This window comes from Pteronotus mesoamericanus, unplaced genomic scaffold, assembly GCF_021234165.1.
Source record: "Pteronotus mesoamericanus isolate MK-2021 breed Mesoamerican mustached bat unplaced genomic scaffold, CSHL_Meso_final contig_702, whole genome shotgun sequence".
Classification (NCBI taxonomy): Eukaryota; Metazoa; Chordata; class Mammalia; order Chiroptera; family Mormoopidae; genus Pteronotus; species Pteronotus mesoamericanus.
Window position 1 is genome coordinate 2,985,300 of NW_026555239.1, and position 20,015 is coordinate 3,005,314.

General features: G+C 50.8%; 2 protein-coding genes across 4 annotated transcripts; one reads left to right on the forward strand and one right to left on the reverse strand.

Moving 5' to 3' along the window:
- Window positions 1–3,135: 3,135 nt before the first annotated feature.
- NAGA (alpha-N-acetylgalactosaminidase) lies at window positions 3,136–13,491 on the reverse strand. 3 transcript variants are annotated; one of them, XM_054582465.1, is made up of 10 exons: window positions 13,410–13,491; window positions 12,914–13,005; window positions 11,962–12,097; window positions 11,302–11,473; window positions 10,642–10,819; window positions 10,237–10,331; window positions 9,336–9,497; window positions 7,822–8,019; window positions 6,679–6,822; window positions 3,136–6,185 (listed from the first exon to the last, which is right to left on the reverse strand). In XM_054582465.1, exons 2-10 carry the CDS (start codon window positions 12,927–12,929, stop codon window positions 6,051–6,053), a joined length of 1,236 nt encoding a protein of 411 aa, XP_054438440.1. In that variant the 5' UTR covers window positions 12,930–13,005; window positions 13,410–13,491; the 3' UTR covers window positions 3,136–6,050. The 3 variants fall into 3 exon arrangements, with proteins under 3 accessions (XP_054438440.1, XP_054438441.1, XP_054438442.1); XM_054582466.1 differs by lacking the exon at window positions 13,410–13,491 and adding an exon at window positions 13,178–13,403; XM_054582467.1 differs by lacking the exon at window positions 12,914–13,005.
- A 4,719-nt stretch (window positions 13,492–18,210) lies between these two features.
- Window positions 18,211–19,882, forward strand: PHETA2 (PH domain containing endocytic trafficking adaptor 2). Its single transcript, XM_054582559.1, has 2 exons — window positions 18,211–18,251; window positions 18,833–19,882. The coding sequence occupies exon 2, from the start codon at window positions 18,838–18,840 to the stop codon at window positions 19,624–19,626; it is 789 nt and encodes a 262-aa protein (XP_054438534.1). The 5' UTR covers window positions 18,211–18,251; window positions 18,833–18,837; the 3' UTR covers window positions 19,627–19,882.
- Window positions 19,883–20,015: the final 133 nt, after the last annotated feature.

Sequence of the window (20,015 nt, forward strand, 5' to 3'; positions counted from 1 at the left end):
TCTCTGACTGATGAACCTGCTCCCTAGTTATTTTCTTTTTATCGCATAGGAGCCAAACAGTAGGAGGAGTATCCTGTGCACATAGTGGCCTGATCCTCTCCACACACCTGTGGGGTTCTGGTGAGTGCTGAGACCCTTTTCCTACTGCCGGCTTGATCCCTCGTGGTCAGAGGGCCTTGAAAATCGATGGTGTCAGAGGTGGCATAGTAGGTCAAAGGAGGGCTCGGATTCCCCATGAGATCAGAAGATTGGTTCCAGGTCTTCTGCTGCTATGTAATTGAAGTGTGGGGGTTGCTAGGAGCCTGAGACCAGCTGTTCTTGAGCCAGCTCAGCTGGCACAGGAAAGAGAGTCCTGAGGTCTTTAAGTTTTTCACAGCCTTATGGCCTCATCCCCTCATCACAGCCCCAGACCTGAAGCCTCCACTGTGTTAATTGCCTAGTGACCCTCCTGAGTAAAGGGTGCTTATAATGGATGGAGGGTGAAGACCTTGAGAGGGGCAGTAATTATGTGAAGTGGCTGGCCTATTTATTAACTATTTGTTTGTGATGAGCACCCTGCTGGGCACTTTACATGAAAAATTTAGCAAGGAGGGTGCTTGGCCCCCAATCTGATAGATGAAGAAATGGGCTGGGAGGGAAGCAAAGTGCCTAAGGCGAACTAGCTGGCTAGTAAATGACAGGGCAGGATCTGAATAGAGGTTTTCCTTTTCATTCACGCACTTATTTATTGAGTGCCTTTTATGTGCTATTTCTGTGGGCTTGGGAGATCAGTGACAAAAACAAACAAAAATTCCTGTTCTTACAGAGTTTACATTCTAGTAATACTAAGATGCAGGCAATATACATTATGTTATATGATATAACTAGGCATATCATATTCAAACTTCAGAATAAGCAAAGAGAGATAAAAGCTACAAAAAATATAGAACAAAGTAAAGGAGATTAGGAGCATGTGGCAGAGAGAGAAGTTTGCAGTAGTGCCTTGTGGAGAAGGTAATATTTGAGTGACTATTTGAAGGATGAAGGAGGCGAGGGAGCTAGGCGCGCAGACTGGGAGAGTGCCCCAGGCAGAGGGAGCAGCTAGTATAAAGGCAGCTTGATTCCAAGGTGCTTTCCCTGACACCCAGTGCCTTAAAACACAGATGACTATGAGAAGACTCCTGTTCTCATGGAAGGAAGAACTTGAAAATATTTCAAGACAATCAGTGAGGAAGGTCTGAACCAGTCTGCATAAAACAGCTTGGGGATGGAGACTGATTTCTGGGCCCTCATTAGAGAACAGCCCTCCTTCCTCCCTACATCCGGAGAACAAAAGAAATTACAGTATCCAAAGAGGCTGGGGCCACCCTGGTTTTACACCCTCGATTAAAGTCTGCTTGCTGTTGCACACCTCTGCTGTGGCCTTGGTCTTTCAGTGTCTGATGGCATCTATGATATGCATGGCCTGGCGCTGGTCCCTTGGGATTGTCCAGTAGGGCAGCTTGGATGCGCAAGGTTCTTAGCTTCCTGACTGGGCTCTGCACTTGCCCTGCTTCAACTATTAATTATCTGATTCCGAGAGAGATGGAACCTCTCCGTGCTGAAGTCTTGTGCTGAAGTGCCCCTTGATGGAGCACACTTGCCCAAGTTGGGGGAGCCTGTTCCCATGAAGAGGAGGGCCCGAATAAATCAGAGCATGTGAGCCGACCACTTGTTTGTTGTGCTACCCGACATTGTGCTCTGGGCTTCCTAAGGATCAGGTCAGGTCAAGTACTTACTGAGGCTGCTCTGTGGCAACCCCGTGTTCCAAGGAATCCTGTCAAGCAGTACACAGGTTGCTTCACTGATAAATGATTTCATTACATTTTGCAAGTGTCCACCCTGTCCTGGATCCCACCCACCCCCAAAATATAAGATAAGAACAGGTAGGTACTTCACCCTCTGTGTGGTTCTTCTGGGGAAGTTGTCTGGCCCCCCCTCCTCTTGGCTTGCTCTGATAGTCTTACTTTTCCTGGTCCTCAACCCTTGTTTGGACCTTGGAATACTTCATTTTGGGAACTATTTTGGAAATATTTATGCCCAAGCTTAGGCTTTTCCCTTGGACCCAATTCTGGCATTATGCCTCTGGCTTTTACCTGATGACCAACAAGAGAGTGAGACACTCCTAGTTTCTGACAGAAGTGCAATGATAGAGGTCTGCCCAGGGCTTAGGGGAGGGGTTCTGACTGCTTAAGGAGGACTTGTCGGCTTCCTGGAGAAGGCGACGTCTGCATTGTTTTGATGCCTCCACCAGGAAGGACTTTGGTCTGAACATGTGATCCAGCCTTAGTTAGGAAACTTGTCCCCTTGTGCAAATATTCCTTGCCTGCAGATCTTCCAGCTCCCTTCACAGATTGGTTCCTAAAGAGATTAAGGTTTTCTGTGCTGCTGTGTAAAGGGGTTGGAAGTCAACACTCCCATCTTTATAAGAAAGAAGTTGAGTAAATTGAAAATCAATTACTCTTCTTAGATCCATTGGAAATTAAAGGGCAGACTGCTGTCCACAACATTGGAGAGACAGAGGGATACAGAGAATCACAACTCACCAAAAGCAAAAGCTCAGGAAAGAAACCTGTTGATATAGCGGGTATGAGGGTAAGAAAACTTAAACTGTAATTGACGAATTGGGGGATTTCTTTTGGTTAGTGAAAATCAGTATTGTACTAATATAGGTCTTAAATAAAAATGGAGTAACACCAACTTATGAAAACTGGGAGATGCCTGTACTCACTGTAGTGCAGTGAATCTCTAAAACTATTTTGTAAGACTAAAACTCAATACCCATTGAATAGCCCTCATTTCCCCCTCCCACACACCCCTAGTAACCCCCATGCTACTTTCTACTTTCTGTTTCTATGAAATTGACTACTTTAGGTGCCTCATGTAGTGAAATCATACAGTATTTGGGGTTTTTTTGTGTGACTGGCTTCTTACTTAGCATAATATTCTCAAGATTCATCCATGTTGTAGCATGTGACCACACTTCGTTTTTAAAGCTAGTGTTCTATTGTATGAATATACCTAATTTTCTTTATCCACTCATCTATCAGTGGACTTTTGGGTTGCTCACATATCTTAGCTATTGTGAATAATGCTGGAATGGGAGTAGGTGTGAGGTTTATTTGCTTTTTTTAAACAGCTTTATTGCTATATAATTCACATATCACATAGTCCACCCATTTTAATGTATACAATTCAATGATTTTTAATATATTCACAGATATGTGCAGCCATCATTCCAGTCAATTTAGGGACATTTTCATCACCTCAGAAAGCAAGCTTGTACCTTTTAGCTGCCATTACCTATACCCCCATCTTCCCCACCCAGTCCTAAGCAAACACTATCTGTCTCTGTATAGATTTTCCTATCCTGGACTTTTATATGAATGGAATCATGATGTGTGGTCTTTGTGACTGGCTTCTTTCCCTTAGCATGATGTTTTCAAAATTCATCCATGTAGCATGTCAGTATTTTACTCCATTTTGTGGCTGAATAATATTCCATTGTATTGGTAACCATATTTTGTTTATCCATTCATCAATTGGTGGAGGACATTTGTATTATTTCTACCTTTTGGCTCTTGTAAATAGTGGTGCTAGAAATACTTGTTTACAAGGTTTTGTGTGGACATATGTTTTCATTTCTTTTGGGTATACACCTAGACATGGAATTTCTGTGTCTTATGATAACCCTATATTTAATTATTTGAGGAATTAAATGCTAGACCATCTTCCAATCTGCTGTACCAGTTTTATATTCCTACCCGCAGGTATGGGGATTCCAATCCACATCCTTGCGAACACTTATTACATTTTTATTCTAGGCACCCTTCTGGTTGTGAAGTGGTATCTCATTGTTTTATTTGCATTTCTCTAATGGTTAGTGATGTTGAGCATTGGCCATTTACCTATCTTCCTTGGAAAAATGCCTATTCAGATACTTTGCCCATTTTTTAAAGTTCTTTTGAAGATTTTATTTACTTATTCATTTATTTTAGAGAAAGAGGAAGGGAGGGAGAGAGGGTGAGAAACATCAATTGGTTGCTTTCTGCAAGCACCCTTGCTTTCTGCAAGGCTCTGGAGAAAAGAGCCCACAACACAGGCATGTGCCCTGACTGGGAGTCAAACTGGCGACTTTCACTTTGTGGGAGGAGGCTGAGTTACACTGATCAGGGCTGCTTGCCCATTTTTAGTTGAGCTATTTCTTTGTATTATTGAGTTTTAAGAGCTTTTTATATATTTTAAATAGAATTCCTTTATCAGAAATACGAATTGCAGAAATTTTCTGCCATTGTGTGAGTTGTCTTTACATTCTTTTTAATATAGGCAACTTCCATATTTCCCTCTGATCACTACTTTCACTCCTAGGTTTTAGAGTGGTGTATTTTAGTAATTTTGGTATGTTGTGTATTCATTTTCATTGATCTCAAAAGTATTTTCTCTTGTATGTGATGTGTGATGAGTCACTTTTGTCTTGCTGCTTTAAAAAATTCTCCCTTTGTTTTCTGAGAGTTTGAATATGATGTATCTAGATATGGATCTCATTGAACTTATCCTACCAGGAGCTCATTGAGCTTCTTGGATGTGTAGATTAATATTTGTCACCAAATATGGGAAGAATTGAGCCATTATCTTTTCAAATATTCTTTCTGCCCTTTCTTTATATGTATGTTGGTATGTTGCATGGTATCCCGCGAGCCTCTGAGCTTCTGAGCATTTTTCTTCCTCCTTCTTTCTATTCTTCAGATAGGTTAATTCCAATGGACCTATCTTCAAGTTTGCTGACTTACATCAGGGAAGACAGGTGCCCTGTCTCAGCTAAAGGAAGAGGGCTTAGGAAATAGGAACCAAAGGAAAGCAGTCAAGAATGTGCTATTATTTTACTTTAAACCCTTTCTCTAGGAGGAGGAACAGGAAATATGTTCTAAGACACATAGAGATCCTAGACTTTTCTAAGACACATAGGATCTAACACTGCAGCCAGGTTAGGGGGGAGAAAACTAGGGGAGAGGACAAGCTGCAGGGACCCTGCGGGAGAAAGGCAGAGCAGAACCTCACTCACTGGCACCCAGCCTGAGAACTGCTGAATGAAGCCCTGTCAGAAGAGGCGGGATGAGCTGAAAGGTGTCTAAGGCAACAATGCAAAGTTCCTTAGCAGATCAGGGCCTTGTCCGTGCAGCTGAGGGGCAGGTGAGAGTGGTGGTCTTGGCCAGCAGAGCCTGGAATGTCTGAACGGGGTGGGGAAGGGATGCGCAAGACAAAGAGGGCCTGGGACCACTGCTACTCTGCCTCACTGTGTTGTCACCACCACCGCCATTGTATTGGACAGAGCAGGGATGGCTCCCTGGTAAGAGGCAAGTCTGGACTGACGTATAATCTGCAGGTCACTTTGGAAAATGAGAGGCCAGAAGATGCCACACATCTTTCACATGAGGCAAGATTTAAAACCAGCACCCTATGTACTGCCAGAGTCCCCAACTGAAGGTGCCCATAGTCCCAGGTCCACGTTATACATATGTGACTAAAGAACAGCTTTATTGGTGACCCTAGGGGGCCAAGGTCACTCCCTTGCAGTGTCAGCCTGCAAGGCTTCCTCCAGGCAGAAAAGCCAACCACATGATTCATGGAAGTTCCTGACAAGAGGTCAAATCTCCACTCCTAATTATAAGAAAAATTCCAAATCTTGATTTCAGAGTCAATAAAAGGTCAGAGGCTAGAGTCCTGATGGGTACCAGTGCCCCTGCCTATGGGGACTCAGGAGGCTGGCCAAGTTGTTCAGCAACATCTGTGGTGCTGTGCAGATGAGGTAAGAGGCCAGGAAGGCCACGGGAAAGTGCCCAAGATGTTTCCAGGAGGGTTCACACTTGGGCAGCACGTGAAACCTGGCCCTGAGATTACACTTTGGGTCTGATGGAGTTGCTCACCGAGCAGGCCTGGATAGCAGAGAACCCCGCCTATTGGCCCTCAGCAAGCCAAGGCTCCACGGTCTGGGTTCAGTGGTGCTGCTGCAGCCTGTCATGTGTCTCAGCTCCTCATAGCTGGGGTACCCTCAGCTTCCTAACAGGATACAGGTACCACATCACCACCCCTGAAGGATTGATGATCACTGTGAAGCTGGTCTCAGCCTGGAGGCCACTGATGATACTACCGGTGTAGACATCCTGGGCCTGCAGCGGGGAGGGACATAACCAATGTCACAATAAGAACGGCCGTGCAGAGACCCCTCAGAGGATGCAGAAGCCTCGACTTTGGCCTGTCTGTGCTAGGCCTCCAGTGTGCACTGTAGAAGTGGGAACCCTGGGTCTCCCATTACTTCTTCACTGGCACACCGACAGATGTCCAAACACAGGCAGTGGTGGCAGCCCTAGCCCACAGAGAACCCGAGGAACGTGCCAGCAAGGGCTGACTAATGAGGGGAGGAGCACGGCCTCAGTGGGTAATGGGACTCATTTATACACAGGAGTTCTGGTGGTGCAGTTGGAAGATACCGGTGCAGAGGACAGCACCAGCCCTGGCCCTCAGTGCCTGCAGCTGCCCCATGGGCACCAGCCACAGAACCCAAGGCCCATGGCTTAGGGAAGGCCATGTGCGAGTGAGGACCACCCCCAGCAATGCCCTCCCAAGGAAATAAAAGGCACTGTCAATCTGCAGAGCACTCACCTCATACAAAATGGAGCTGCTGAAGTTGAGCTGGGCAAGGGAGGAGTGGAAGCGATAAGGCATATCCGTCCTGCGGCTGAAGAAGACTAAGGCATAGGCATTGCTGGCCAGGGGCCGCAGGAACACTTCAATGAAGGATTTGCTCTGCACACAGAAGAGGCTACTGGCTGGGGTCCCTGCTCAGGTTGACCCTCAAGTCTCCTTCCTGGCCCTCAACCCTCACCCACAGTTTTGTCATGCAAAAACCTGGGGAGGATACCACAGCCCTCTAGCACCCCAACTTCTCTTATTCTGCTTTCCTTCTTTCCCTGACTCAGCAGACATTCCCCAACACTTACTCTATGCCAGGCCCCATGTCAGAACACAGAGACAATGCTGCATGAGATCCTGTCTCAGGGAGCTCCTAGTATGATCATGGGGGACAGACAGGGACAGCTGCTGCACTGGAGTGGACGGCATTGGCTAGTGGGCCTGATGGACTCTGCCCTGAGCAGCCAGGAGAATGAACCAAAGGTCCCTGGCCAGGCAGGCATTAGTTACCTCTCTGGGCCTCACCACTTCTACAGGTGCATGCAATAGGTGTATAGGTTTCTTTTTTACTGGAGGTGAAAGGATCTGTGTAAAGAGCACAAACTTTGGAGTGACACTCTTGGAATTGAGTACTATTGTGCCATTTACCAATGGTGGGGTCTTGAGCTAAAGTTACTTAGACTCTTCAAGTCTCGGTCTCCTCATTTGTAAGACAGGGAAAGAGTATCTACCTTCTGAGAAAATATATCTAGAATGCCCAGCACCCAGTAGGTGATCAGTAAATAGTAGATGCTGGTATGAGTAATATTCATATTCCTTGGCTCAAACAACTTCCAAACGCTACAGGGAAGTCCCCATTTTCTACGGGACAGCACAGTTCTCTGCCAGACATCTCACCCTTCCAAACTGAGAGGCTCACTGTTCCCTGTGAACTGGTGTGGTGATGCCTCTCTTCCCCATCTCCCATGAGCTGTCCTGCTCTGGCCCTGCTCTCACCAGGGCAAGTGGGGTGAGTTGGAGTAGTACCCAGTAGAGTCTTCAGCTGAATGTAGCCTTGATTTCAAGGGAGCCTAGTCCCTCAGCCTCCTTTTCCTTCCCCCCACACCCCAGTACCTTGAGAATCCTGCGTCCCTGGATGCCTAAGGGATCCTGATTGATTTTGATCATGAGTGGATTCTGCAGAATGTCCATGTTCTGGGCAGAGATGGTGCGCAGGTCTGTGGACATGAAGAGGGGGGCTGCCAGCACAGTCCACAGGGCCATCTGCGCCCGGGCTTGCTCGAAGCTGAGGCCGAAGTTCCCAATGAGCAGCTAAGGGCAGAGGAGAGGATCAGTCAGCCCTTCCCTCCTTAGGGAGGAGGTCTCAGGGAGCCACCCTAAGCTTGTAGCTGAGGCAAGGGAAGACGGAGATGGGAAGGATGGCCACATGCGGGAGCTGGGTTCGGCAAACACCATTCCCCAGCAGCGTGGCCTCGGGATGAGTGGAGTCACTTTCCATCTGAGCCTCAGCTGTTTATTCGCCAAAAACTGGGGGAGCTGTTCGTGTCACAGGTTGCCCAGATGATCCAATGTGATCCTGTTGCCAAAGGCAACAAAATGAAACATGTAAGTCAAGAAACTCCCCCAGGGAGGCAATGGTAGGGAGCCAGAACCAGAGCCAGATAAGAGTGTCTGCTTCTGCTGGTAACCACCCACCTGCCCTGACCACAGCTGACTGGACCGACAGGGAGTCCGGACCCAGGGCAACTGATCCAGACAGGACAGAAATGATTATTGCTCACAAGATTGTTACCTGTTTAGTGATACCAATTTAAGTAAGCATGGTATATGTGCCAAGCTGTGCCAAGCATTTGAAAGGGTCATCCATTTCATGCTCAAAACCACCCTGTATAAGGTAGCCATTATTATTTTTCTCATTTTCCTTGATAAAACTGAGGCACAGAAAAAAAATTAAGTCACTTTCCCAAGGTACATGGCAGAGCAGGAGCTAGAGTTCTAAGGCAGGTCAACTTCTGTTTCTCCGGTGCCCCACCATCTGGCTGAGTATTTCTATTATTATAATCATCACTGGTAGTAAACGCTTGACTAAATGAAGAGATAGCAATAAAACTATAGACAAATTGAAAAAATACTTAAGTCCCCAGGGCTATGAGTGAGGTGTGTACGAGGGGCCGGTTCTACCTATGGAAGCTCTGCTGGAGCGTAACAGTATACCAGGCATTGAAAGAAGAGTCAAGGCAGGCTGGGCTGGGACAGGCTAGGGAGGGAATGGCAAGGAAGTGTGAAATATTCATATTTTTCACCCTGCGGAGGAATAATGGTTCACACAAGAGTCACTGCAGACCAAGTTCACGTTTCAAGCATCAGAATTGCCTGGAAAGATTGTCAACAATGGGTGTTCCCAGGCCCTGCCCCAGCATTCTGATCCAAATGGTGGGGGTAGGGCCCTGGGAACAGAATTGTAAATAAGCTCCAAGGCAAGTCTAATGCAGCTGGTTCAAGGACACAGTTCAGAGACATGGATCTAGAACCTGGCAGTAAGTGAACAGTTAGAGGGCACAGAGCAGTGGGGAGCAGGTCCATCATGGAGGGTAGACCATGGGACATCCCCTTCCATGTTGGCATACCATGTCTGGGTCGTTCCAGTGTCCAGGGCCTGCCACTGGCTGCAGTATGTCCTGATGGTCCACAAACCAGTCCAGGATGGAGAGCATGCTGCTCCAAGAGTCCTGGATGTCATCATAGTTGCGCCAGAGGTTGCAGGTGTCTGCCAGCAGACTGTAGTTTACCTGGATGTCAGAGGAGGCCGAGTCCAGCACCAGAATCACAACCTGCTGCCCGGAGGCCCATGCAGGGGCTGGGGAGGCTCAGCTGGAGACACAGAGGGTGGGGAACGGGAGAGAACAGGCCCTAGCTGGTTCAAGATAAGGAAGGCCTTGGAGAGAGTGGAACTGCTCTGGGGCTGCCCAGGCCTCTGCTCCATGCATGCTGGTGCCAGAAGCCTACCCTGCCCTCCTATGCCAGGTGGGGCCAAACCCAGGATACCAACCCAAGCTGGTATACCAACAACATCCCTGCTGCATATCCCCCCTGTGTTCTTGCAGTTGCGAGTCCCATCCTCTGCCAGCATTCTCCCCTGGGTCTGCAAGTCTGAGCTCGCCCTTTCTAGTGTCCTAGGTGCTAAGGTGCCCACAAGGCTCTTCAGAAGCTCAGCCCCACCTGCCTATCATCACCAACCTTCTGGATCTCCTAGTCCACTCAATACAACCCAGATTCCAACCACTTGATGGCTGCCATGGGTTGGCACATCACACACGGTTCCCATGCCTTCAGCCCACTTAACAAGTGCCACCGCTTCTCTGAGACCTGAGGCTGGCTGAGGCCCCCCGTGGGGTACTTAGGTCCCTTTCTCTAGACTTACAAATCAGCCAAGTGGGCAACTGCGGTGAGAGCAGCGCCGACTCCGCACTGGAGGTGAAGAGGCCAGGCGTGGGGAACACTGCCAGGTGGGAGCACAGAATGGCTTACCTTGGGGGGAAGGCCCCCTTCGTAGGCTGGCCAGCTGCAGGAGAAGGCGATGGGGCGACCTGTGCCGTTCAGGGCCGCAGCCATCATGGGGTACCCTGGAGAAGTACAACCCCCATGTTTCAGGACCAAGGAGATGCGGGAGGCAGTCTGGGGCCTCAGTCCAGAGCTTTTCCCACCAAATGTGAGGAAGCTGAGGCTCAAACACCTCCTAGGTGGGGCATGGTGCCAACCCGTCTTTTGGGAGCCTGGGGCCAAGATCACCCAGTCCCTTGTGAGGGAAATTAGGAAGCACTACTTCCCAAGGGCCATACACACAGATAAGCTTGGCCAAGTGGGCACCAGTGGGCCTTCCATGGCCATCCCTTCCTATGTACCGGATGGCCCCCAGCCAGCTGTGGGACTCACCTTTGGCCCGTTCCTCCGGGGTTGAGAAGCAGCCGTCCAGCTTCAGCATGTCTACCTTCCACTTAGCAAAGGTTTGAGCGTCCTGGACCACTTTGTCTAGCGTGGTGCCTGGGTAACCCATGCAGGTGAGGTTGCCCATGTCCTCATAGATGCCCAGCTGCAGGCCCAAGGAGTGAGCCTGTGGGGAGAGCCAAGGAACGCCAGGGGTTCAGGCAGAACCCTCAGGGAGCAGCCTCACAGGTGCATCTGGCCAGTCCCCTTTAAAACCTTCAACGGTGCCCTGATGCCCAAAGGCAAGGCTCTGTGCTTGTTGGCTGGCCTCTGCCAACTATGGTCCTTCCCCTCCCTCCAACACACACCCCCCATGGGCTGTTTCTTGCCTCTAGGCCTTTGCTTCTGCCATCCCCTCTGCCTTAAATGCCATCTCTCTGTATCACCTCAAGGATTACCTCCTCTTCCACAGAACTTCCTGAAATCCCAGGCTGGATCAGATGCCCTTCCTGGTTCTCACTCACCACCAGCCAAACCTAGCTGTTTGTTTATATTTCTCCACCAGACTGAGTTCTCTAGCAGGGATTGTGGAAATGGAGCCCTAAGTAGGGTAGGGTGGAAAGAGTGATCTGGCCCCCAGGCCAGGGGCAGGGCTAGGGCGGAGCTCACATAGTCAGCCAGGAAGGCAATGCCATTGGGGAAGCGCTTGGGATCAGGCACCAGGTAGCCTTTGGCATCGCGTCCACCAATCCAGCAGTCATCGATGTTAAGGTATGTGTAGCCCAGGTCCCGCCATCCGTCCTGTGCCAGCCGGTCGGCCATCTCCATGAAGAGCTGCTCACTGGTGAGAGGGGCAGGGGATGGAGCAGTTTAGTGGCCTAACATGTGCCTCAGAGCTTCTCAGATGCTCTGAGTGTGAATTCAGGGCCCTGACAACTGAAGACTAAGCCAGATAACAATTGTAAAGGACAACAGGGACTGTGTTATGAGCCCTAAGCAGTGTGAAGCTGAAAGGAATGGTCTGGCCACCAGGCCAAGAGGCAGGACTGAGCCAGGGGAAGCACTATGAGGTCTGGCCTGGCCTTACAGTGATCTTTTGATTCTCTCAGGGCTCGAGTCCACTACAAGGTACCTGCCCCACAGCCTGCAAGGCCCCACAGAGGCCCCCAGCAGGTCAGGTGTCCCAAAAGTCACCTATGGCTTCAGTCTCTCTAGGATGAGAGATGGGGCTCTTTGACCCTGTCGTCTTTTCTCAATGACCCTCTCCTCCTTGCCCCGACTCTGCAGGGCCCTTGGCAAAGCTTGCCAGGTGGTGTGGACCTTACTCACCTGATGCAGTTCTTTGGGTCCTCATCACAGTCAATGTTGCAGCGGAAGCGTTCCCAGGCCAGCCAGCCCATGGGTGGCTTCCGCAGGAGCCCATTCTCTAGCACCAGCACCTGGTCCACCAGGGCCAGCAAGAGCACTGTAGGAGGGTTGGTGGATGACTATGAGTGACTCCCATAGCCCCCGCCCTCACCCCACCCCCCTCCACAAGCTGCTCAGCCCTGCAGAGGTCCCCAGCCTGCACATGAGCCGAACAGATCCTGGGCTTCAGGCCGAATTGGCTCTTCCTGCAACTGCTGGCTCCTGCATGCAGCGAGTGGGCTGATGGTGCCTGGACTAGGGCAGTGTGTTCGAAGCCTGGGTCCTCACTCGCTGTCATTGCCCCAGCAGTGCTCGAGTTAGCAAAAACTAATAGCTGAGGTCATTTCCTTTCTATACCTAGACCAGCTGCGCCACACAGGACTTGAGAGTACACTGTAGCCAGACTCCAGGTCTCCTGAGTCTCACCCAGGATGTTTGCTGACCATTAGAGATCCCCAAGAGGCCTCAGGAGGGCTAAAGAGGTCAGCCAGGTGGGACCTGCACCCAGCCAGCTCAGCTGGGTGAGGCCTTTCCCTCTTGGGTCTCAGTTTCCTTTTCTGTAAGATGGAGTTAATGTACTAACTTTACAGGGCTCTTCTCAGCACCATGTTAATATTATATAAGGTAAGGCCTCTGCACTATGGGGGAGAGGGGATGAGAAAAAAGAGACCTCTTTAGAGAGGAACTGATTTCTAGGTGGGGAGCATTTCTTCTTCTTTTCCTGGCCAGCTCCAAGAATAAGAGGAACATGTCCCCCCGCATGTCCACATCACGGAGGAGGCCCAGACGCCAGAGGACTGGACTCCCTCCAAGTAGCCCCCGCTCCCAACTGGTCACCTACCCTCCCAAGGCCACGCCTTCCCACATAGATTACCTGTCTTCCGCAACATTGCTCTGGGCTCAGCGTCTCAGGACCTGACCAGATCTGCTCTGCTTTTACCAGCTTTATATGTTGGGTTTTGGAAGCTAAGAAACGTTAGAAAAGCACTGGAGTCACTACTGCCTGGCTAGCCCTGTCACCTTCAACCCTGGGCGTGGATCCCCAAGCCGCCCTCACTACCCCCACTCCCTCCCCAGCCATCACCTCCCTTCTTCCTTCAAAAGTACTAAATAAGGTTTCTTAGACTTCAGATCTTACCCCCTTTGCAGTGCTGGGCGCCCTGAGAGTCAAGGGCTGCCCTCCTCCCGGCCCGGGGCCAAAGAAAGGCAGCACCGGCACCAGGACGTCCGGGAAGAGGAGAGGCTCCAGGCCAAGACCAGGCTCGGGACTCCTACCGGGTCTGAGATGTCGCCTCTGGACACCAAAGGCAGCAGGCCCAGCGCGGGGGACCCCCACCCCCACTCCAGAGTCCTCCTCCCGCGGCACTCACCGGATGACTCCCTCCGACCAGCCGCCGCCAGTGCAGCGGGAGCCGCGAACCCTGGCAGTCACAACATTCTCCTACCGCGTTCTGGGGGGCGGGGCCTGACTGTCCTCAGCCTTTCCCGTTGGAGCCTATCAGAATCCCCCTAGTAACGTCGTGCCCCGCCCTCTGTGCGCCCAGCTCCTTCCGAACCTCCCAAAGCCCCGCCTCCTTTGGGCGCACAAAGCGCCTCGGGCCGTGAGGTCTGTTGTTCTTCCCGCCCTGGATCCCCTGAGGCTAGACCTTTCTCCTCTGCCGGACCCTGCGTGCAAGGGTAGTGCCTGGCACTTCGTTGATGCTCAATAAATAGCTGTGCATTGAATACCTGCTAAGGACTTTGTTAAAAGGAAATGAGAGGATGCCCTGAAGCGTGGTCCGTAGTAAGCCTCTCAAAACCCTTAGCCTAGGCTTGAGAGAAGAATGGGTGGGGGAAAGCAAACCCGGTGCAGCCCTTGAAATGCCAGGAGGCTCTCTTCCTTCCTACCTGACACCCTTTATGCTAGTCCAGGCACTTTGCATACTTCTTCCCAATTTCATTCATCAAAATTTTATTGACAGACTACTAGAGCCGAACACTATTCCTGGCACATTCACTTGGATGGGCATGGACATCTCAAACATAACAGGCGCTAAACGGAACACCTGCCACCTTCCATATCTCCTGTAATGGCAGGTGTCCTTCTCGGTGCTCAAGTCAAAACCTGGGAGTCCTCCCTGCCTCTTGTTTCCCTCATTCTCCACATTCAGTCTCCCCACAAACGCTGCGCTCTCTACCTTCAGGATGCATTCTGAATCTGGACGCCTCACGACTTCCCCAGTCCCATCACATCCAGCCTAGATTAGTGCTGCAGCTTACATTTTATGGACATTTATTCTCCACTGCAGTTTGAGTAATCCTTTAAAAGCTCACTCAAGACCCACCCACACATTCTCATCTCACCTCCTACAGCTTCCCCTCCCTACCCCACCACAGCCCAGCCACACTGGCCTCCTTGCAGTTCCTCAAAACAACAGGCCTCAAAGCCATTGCACCAGGCCCTCCTCCTGCCTGGGATGCTCTTCCTTCAGATATCGGCATGACTGGTTCCATCATTTCCTTCAAGTATTTATCAGATGTCACCTTCTCAGTGAAGCCTATCCTGATGATCCTATTTAAAATTCATGCTCCTCACTCCCACAATTCCCAATCTCCCTTACCTTGCTTTATTTTTTCCACATCACGTATTACCTTCTAACACTATTATTATGGCTTATATTATTAATTGAATAAAATTTAGTGAGGAAGACCAGTAATACACAGGAAATAAAAACAAGAGTGTAGGCAAGTTTTCTGTAGTGGCTAGTGCTGTAATGAAAATACAGCCTAAGGATGTGATAGACTTGAGGGCAGGTGGAAAGGGTTTAAACAGGCATCCCTAAAATGTGCTACTTTGGCATATAGATTATTTGAGCTGAAGGCAATGGAGACACTGTGACTCAGAAGAAACTTCTGCACCCCGTAAAACCACCTTGCCCGTAATAGAGTTATTACCAGAGATGTTTTATGGCCTATATATATGGCAGGGCATACATCAAATTACCGACCATCTGCTCTTCTTATCAATCTGAGAATTCTTATTGATCTCCTCCCCCCTGGCATTCATTAGCTCGGGATGTCATACATACCTTATTTTTAGTTTTCTGTCTCTGAACCTCTACGTATGTGGGCTCTCTGACTCTCTCGTGTATGCGGGGTTCCTGTACCTATGAATACAATTAAATGTGGTTGTTTTCTCTTGTCAATATTTCTCATGTTGATTTAATTATTTGAACAGCAGAGAGAATGTAGGAGGGTAGAGGAACATTTCTTCCTCCCCTACATAGGCTTCTTTGCATGTATGGTCAGGGAGGGGACATTTGAGCTGAGACCTAATTGACATGAAGGAGCCCTGAAGAGTTAGAGCCAAGGGGTAAGGATGAGAAGGAAGAGCATTCCGGGCTGCAGAAACTGAAGGGGGAAAAGCTCTGAGGTGGGAACCAAGTTCTCAGAAAGATGGTTTGAACTAATTGGCTTCCAGGGCCATAGGGAAACTCTCTGCCTCCTGCATTTGGGGTGGGGGGGTGGGGTGGTAGCAAACATTATACTCGGAAATTGATTCTGTTTTTTCCAAAAATTTATTTAGCACAGGTCTGTTGTGGGAATTATAATAATTTCACAAGCTAATAGCATGTCTCTTAATAAACCAAATAAAGGAATCACATAATCCAAATGACAGATTAATAGCACTATTGTTCCAGGGAAGGGAAGATGAAGGAATAATGTCCAAATTTAATATGAGGTGTACCTTTTAATACGAGGACACATTCTGGAGAGTCAGCAGTGACCAACCAAAAAGCTGATTTCTGGCTGGCAGTGCAAAAGTAAAAGTCCCGTTTTGCTAGAGCACTGTTGCTAGGGAACCAAGAGGCCAGTATTAGTGCAGAGGGCTGAGCTGCTCAAAGGATTATCACTTCTCCAAGGTTTAAAACACCACAACCCACCAAAGAGTAGCCTTGAGCATAGGAGCAAATGTCTCAAGGGTCTTCGGAGAGTTTTTAAGTTATCAGACAGTCGCCTTGCCCAAATCGAAACTCTCAAATAGTCCTCACACTCTCGGTATATATAGTAAAGGTCCTTTTGCCATAGCGGGGCTGCGAACCGCTTACCAACAACAACAGAGGTAGAATGATGACAGCCTGGCACAACTAACTTCATACTTATATCAAAGAAAAAAATTTGGTTTCGACCATAAACAAGTGGATTAAAACAACTTCATTTAAATCACAAGCAAGTGAATTTGAAATCATATTAAACTGACCCGCAACACCCGCCTACCCTTTGGGCGGACCCAGGGCGGGGGGTTGGGGGGTGGGAGAGTGGCAGGCCAGCGGGAGACACAAGCGGAAATGGATAACCCCCAGAAGCAGAGATCTGGCGACTCCAGGGACCCAGATGAGTGGCCTGGCAGCTCTGCGGGGCCTCGCAGGCTGAGTAGGAGCCGGCCCAGAGGAGGCGCCGGGGCGAGGCCTCCCTGGCTGGGCTCTGCGGTGAAGTGGGCGGGGCAGGGCGAGGGGGACTGGAGTAAGAAGAGAAAGACTCCGAGCCCTCGGGGCGGGGGGAGGGGGGCGGGAGGGGGGGTGTGTGGAAGTTGAGGGGTAGATAAGTCTGAGGACCGCGGAGGTTTCCCTGTGGGGCCCTGGGTTCGAGGCCGCCCGCCACTGACTAGCTCTGTGGCTCAGGCAGGTCCTGGCCTCTTGGGCCTCAGTTTCCTTCCCGCGAGGACCGAGGGGCATCTTCGGGGACCCAGGCCTGGTGAGTCCAGGTGGGGAGGGTGGGGGCTGCAATTCGAGCTGCCCAGGAGGGGTCTCCCGGCTCCCGCAGCCAAGTTTTCTGCCCCGCAGAAGCTCAGGGTCCAGAGACCGGATCGCCCCTGGTGGCGCTGCCCAGCCCAGTCCCTCAGGCCACCCTCCTGGGCCTCGGCGCGCTCGGCGGCGCGGAGGAGAGAGCGGGCCGGACGGGCTCCGGGACGAGGCGGCCCCCGGGAAGGCGTGGCCCGCGGGGACGTGGCAGGGCAGTTCTCTTCGCCGACCGGGAAACCGAGGGAGCAGCGGCGCCAGGGCTCTAAGGCATGCGCCGGGGAGGTCCCAGTGGAATGATCCCTGTTTCAGGCCCACCGCGGGGTCCACCGGCCGGTCGGATCCACGTCCCAGCCCGCCGCTCCTTCAGCAAAAGAATCAGGAAAAACGCAGGGCACCGGCCTCCCGCCGAGTGTGCGGTCCCGGCCTCGCGATCCTGGGAGGGCCCTAGGGGGAAACACGCATCTCCGGGCAGGCAGCAAGGGACAGGGGACAGATCCGTGGCCTCCCGACCCCGTCCCTGCCCCCGGGGGCTGGGCTCAGGGCCGCGGTGAGGCCACTCCTCCAGCAAACTTCTGTGATCTCCAGCTCCCTCTCGGACCCCCTTTCTAGAGCGGCCCCTTCCCCATTCCACGACCCTGCTATTTTCTCTCACAGCCCTTGTCATGACCGGTCTTTACTTTATTTAGTATTCAATTAATTTTTAAATCATTCATTATTATTTATTTTTGTCCAGTTTGTTTACAGCATGCCTCCCCTGCTGAAATGTAGGCTTCGGGGGGAAAGCCTTTGTTCTGTCCTCTGTTGTATTCCCAGTTACTTCAACAAGTACTTCCTGAGGGCCGCCCCGACCCTGCAGGGGCTGGATATTGAGATGACAGCGGGAGCCAAGCCAAGTCCCTGTCTAGACATTCTGGGGAAGTCTTTGTGGAATGAAGGAAATCAAAACAAGGGGGCTGTGGTTGGGTCATCTTGGATCAGACCACCCTGGTGGTCAGCAGCAGCTTAGATAATGTGATCAGGGCAGGCCTCTCAGATTAGGTGATTTAAATGAAAGCCTACAAATAAACTATGTGACAAGTGCTAGAAGGGAAACACCGGAAGCTATAAAGGCACTTAACTGTGACAGCCTCAGCGGGCAAGGAGCCGAGGTCTGAATAGTGAAAGTCAGGACAATAGGATCCAGCCCCTTAAATTGTTACTAGGAGCTTGGGCTGGGTAGGTTGTTTGGTGGGGGCTTATCAGAGGCCTGGGTAGGCTTCCTGGAGGAGGTGGTGGTTTCACTGGGCCCCAAGGTTAAGAGTACTCATCATTTAGGATAACTTGACTGGGTGTGAGAATTATTTTGCAGACGTACGGGAAATCACGTGGTCAAGTGGTTGAACCTTGTGGTCAGACAGGAGAGGCCCCTGCCTGGCCTGGCAAGCTCTGCTGGTAAGTGAGACATTTCCAAGACTTGCCCCTGGAAGGTGTGAGGGAATCGAATCGAGAGACCGAGCTCTGCTTCTGCTGACCATGTGACTTCGTGCAGTTCACTTTCACTGTTCTGGGCCTCAGTTTTCCATGAGTCAGGAAGGTCATATCCTGGAGATTTGACCTTAGGGTTGGCACTAAGGGGCTCCCAGATTAGGGGACAGTTTAAGCACAATGGTTTCTACGGGCTTGGGGTCCATTTCATCTTAGCTGGGCTTGAGTCTTTGGATTTTAAAAAGCTGTGTCAAAACCCTGCCTTAACTCCTAGTCTGATACAATCACATCATCCTTTCCTCTGAGTCCTCTGATGTATTTTTCTGAGTCCTCAGTATTTTTCCTGACCCTCACAACAACCCTTGGAGAGAAAGGCAGGGGAGACTAGCTCATGTCACAGGTGAAGCCACTGAGAGCCTCAAGGCACATAGCAAGTGAGTAGAGGCCACGGGGCCAGCACGTCTCCTGCAGGGCCAGCACTCTTTTCCCCATAGGGACATGGGGGCTGCCTCCTTCTCTGATCCGTGGCCACCTCTCTTGCCTCACAGTTCTTATGGGAGCCATGAAGCTGAACAAGAGAAGTGTGGCCCACTATGCACTGAGCAACTCTCCAGCAGACCACATGGGCTTCCTGCGCACTTGGGGGGGCCCAGGGACTCCATCCACCCCCAGTGGCACTGGCCGAAGGTGCTGGTTTGTCCTCAAGGGCAATCTGCTGTTCTCCTTCGAGAGTCGAGAGGGCCGGGCCCCTCTGGGACTGGTGGTGTTGGAGGGCTGCACCGTGGAACTGGCGGAGGCTCCCGTGCCTGAGGAATTTGCCTTCACCATCCGCTTCGACGCCCCTGGTGTTCGTCCACACCTGCTTGCAGCTGATGGACCTGCAGCCCAGGAGGCCTGGGTGAAGGCGCTGTCCCGCGCAAGCTTTGGCTACATGCGCCTTGTGGTGCGTGAGCTGGAGAACCAGTTGCGTGATGCCCGCCTGAGCCTGGCCTTGCATCGCCACTCATCCTGGAAGGCCATTACCAGCCACTGTAATCCCCAGGCTCTTGACCACGTGTCTCGGGGTCTGGAGAAAGGCCACTCCCTCTCTAGGGATAGCAGCCCTATGGGCTTGGTAGAAGTAGCAGGCAGCGCGACAGCAGGGCGGGGTTTGGCTGAATGTGAGTTACAGGGCCCTGCCAGCCTCCTTCTAAGTAGGGGCCAGAGCCCCGTATCCCCTGAGACCTCTTGCTTCTCTACCCTGCACAATTGGTATGGCCAGGAGATCCTGGAGCTGAGGCGAGGCTGGCTGCAGAGGGCCCGGGGGAACCAGCCAAAATGTGAGGAACAGGATAATCCCTGAACCTGGACCCTTTGGGTTCTGCCCTTGTCCTGCTGGTCAGGACACGAGGTCCAGTTCTTTTTCAGGAGTCTGATGTTTACTCATTTCCAAAGTTGACTTTTAAAATTGTTTTACATTTTATTTTAGGGAGAGAGGAAGAGGGGAGAGACAGAGAGAGAGAAACATTGATTTGTTGTTCCACTTATTAATGCATTCCTTGATTGCTTCTTGCTTGTGTCCTAACCAGGGATCGAACCTGCAACCTTGGCATATCGGGATGATACTCTAACCAACTGACCAGGGCCAAAGTTGCTTTTCTGAGAAGGGTTCCCTAGATTCCAGATCCACCCTGTGCCTGGAGAGGACTGAAGAATTATTTGGAACCTCTTTATTTCCTGAGGCCCAGAGAG

Excerpts from the sequence above, each read along its gene's own strand:
- NAGA (XM_054582465.1), bottom strand. Across the intron at positions 10,820-11,301 it reads TTGCCTTCCTGGCTGACTAT|GCTCACTCCTTGGGCCTGCA; the intron begins GTGAGCTCCGCC and ends CTCTCCCCACAG. Across the intron at positions 9,498-10,236 it reads AAGGGGGCCTTCCCCCCAAG|GTAAACTACAGTCTGCTGGC; the intron begins GTAAGCCATTCT and ends TCTGACATCCAG.
- PHETA2 (XM_054582559.1), top strand. The coding sequence starts at position 18,838 with ATGGGAGCCATGAAGCTGAACAAGAGAAGTGTGGCCCACTATGCACTG.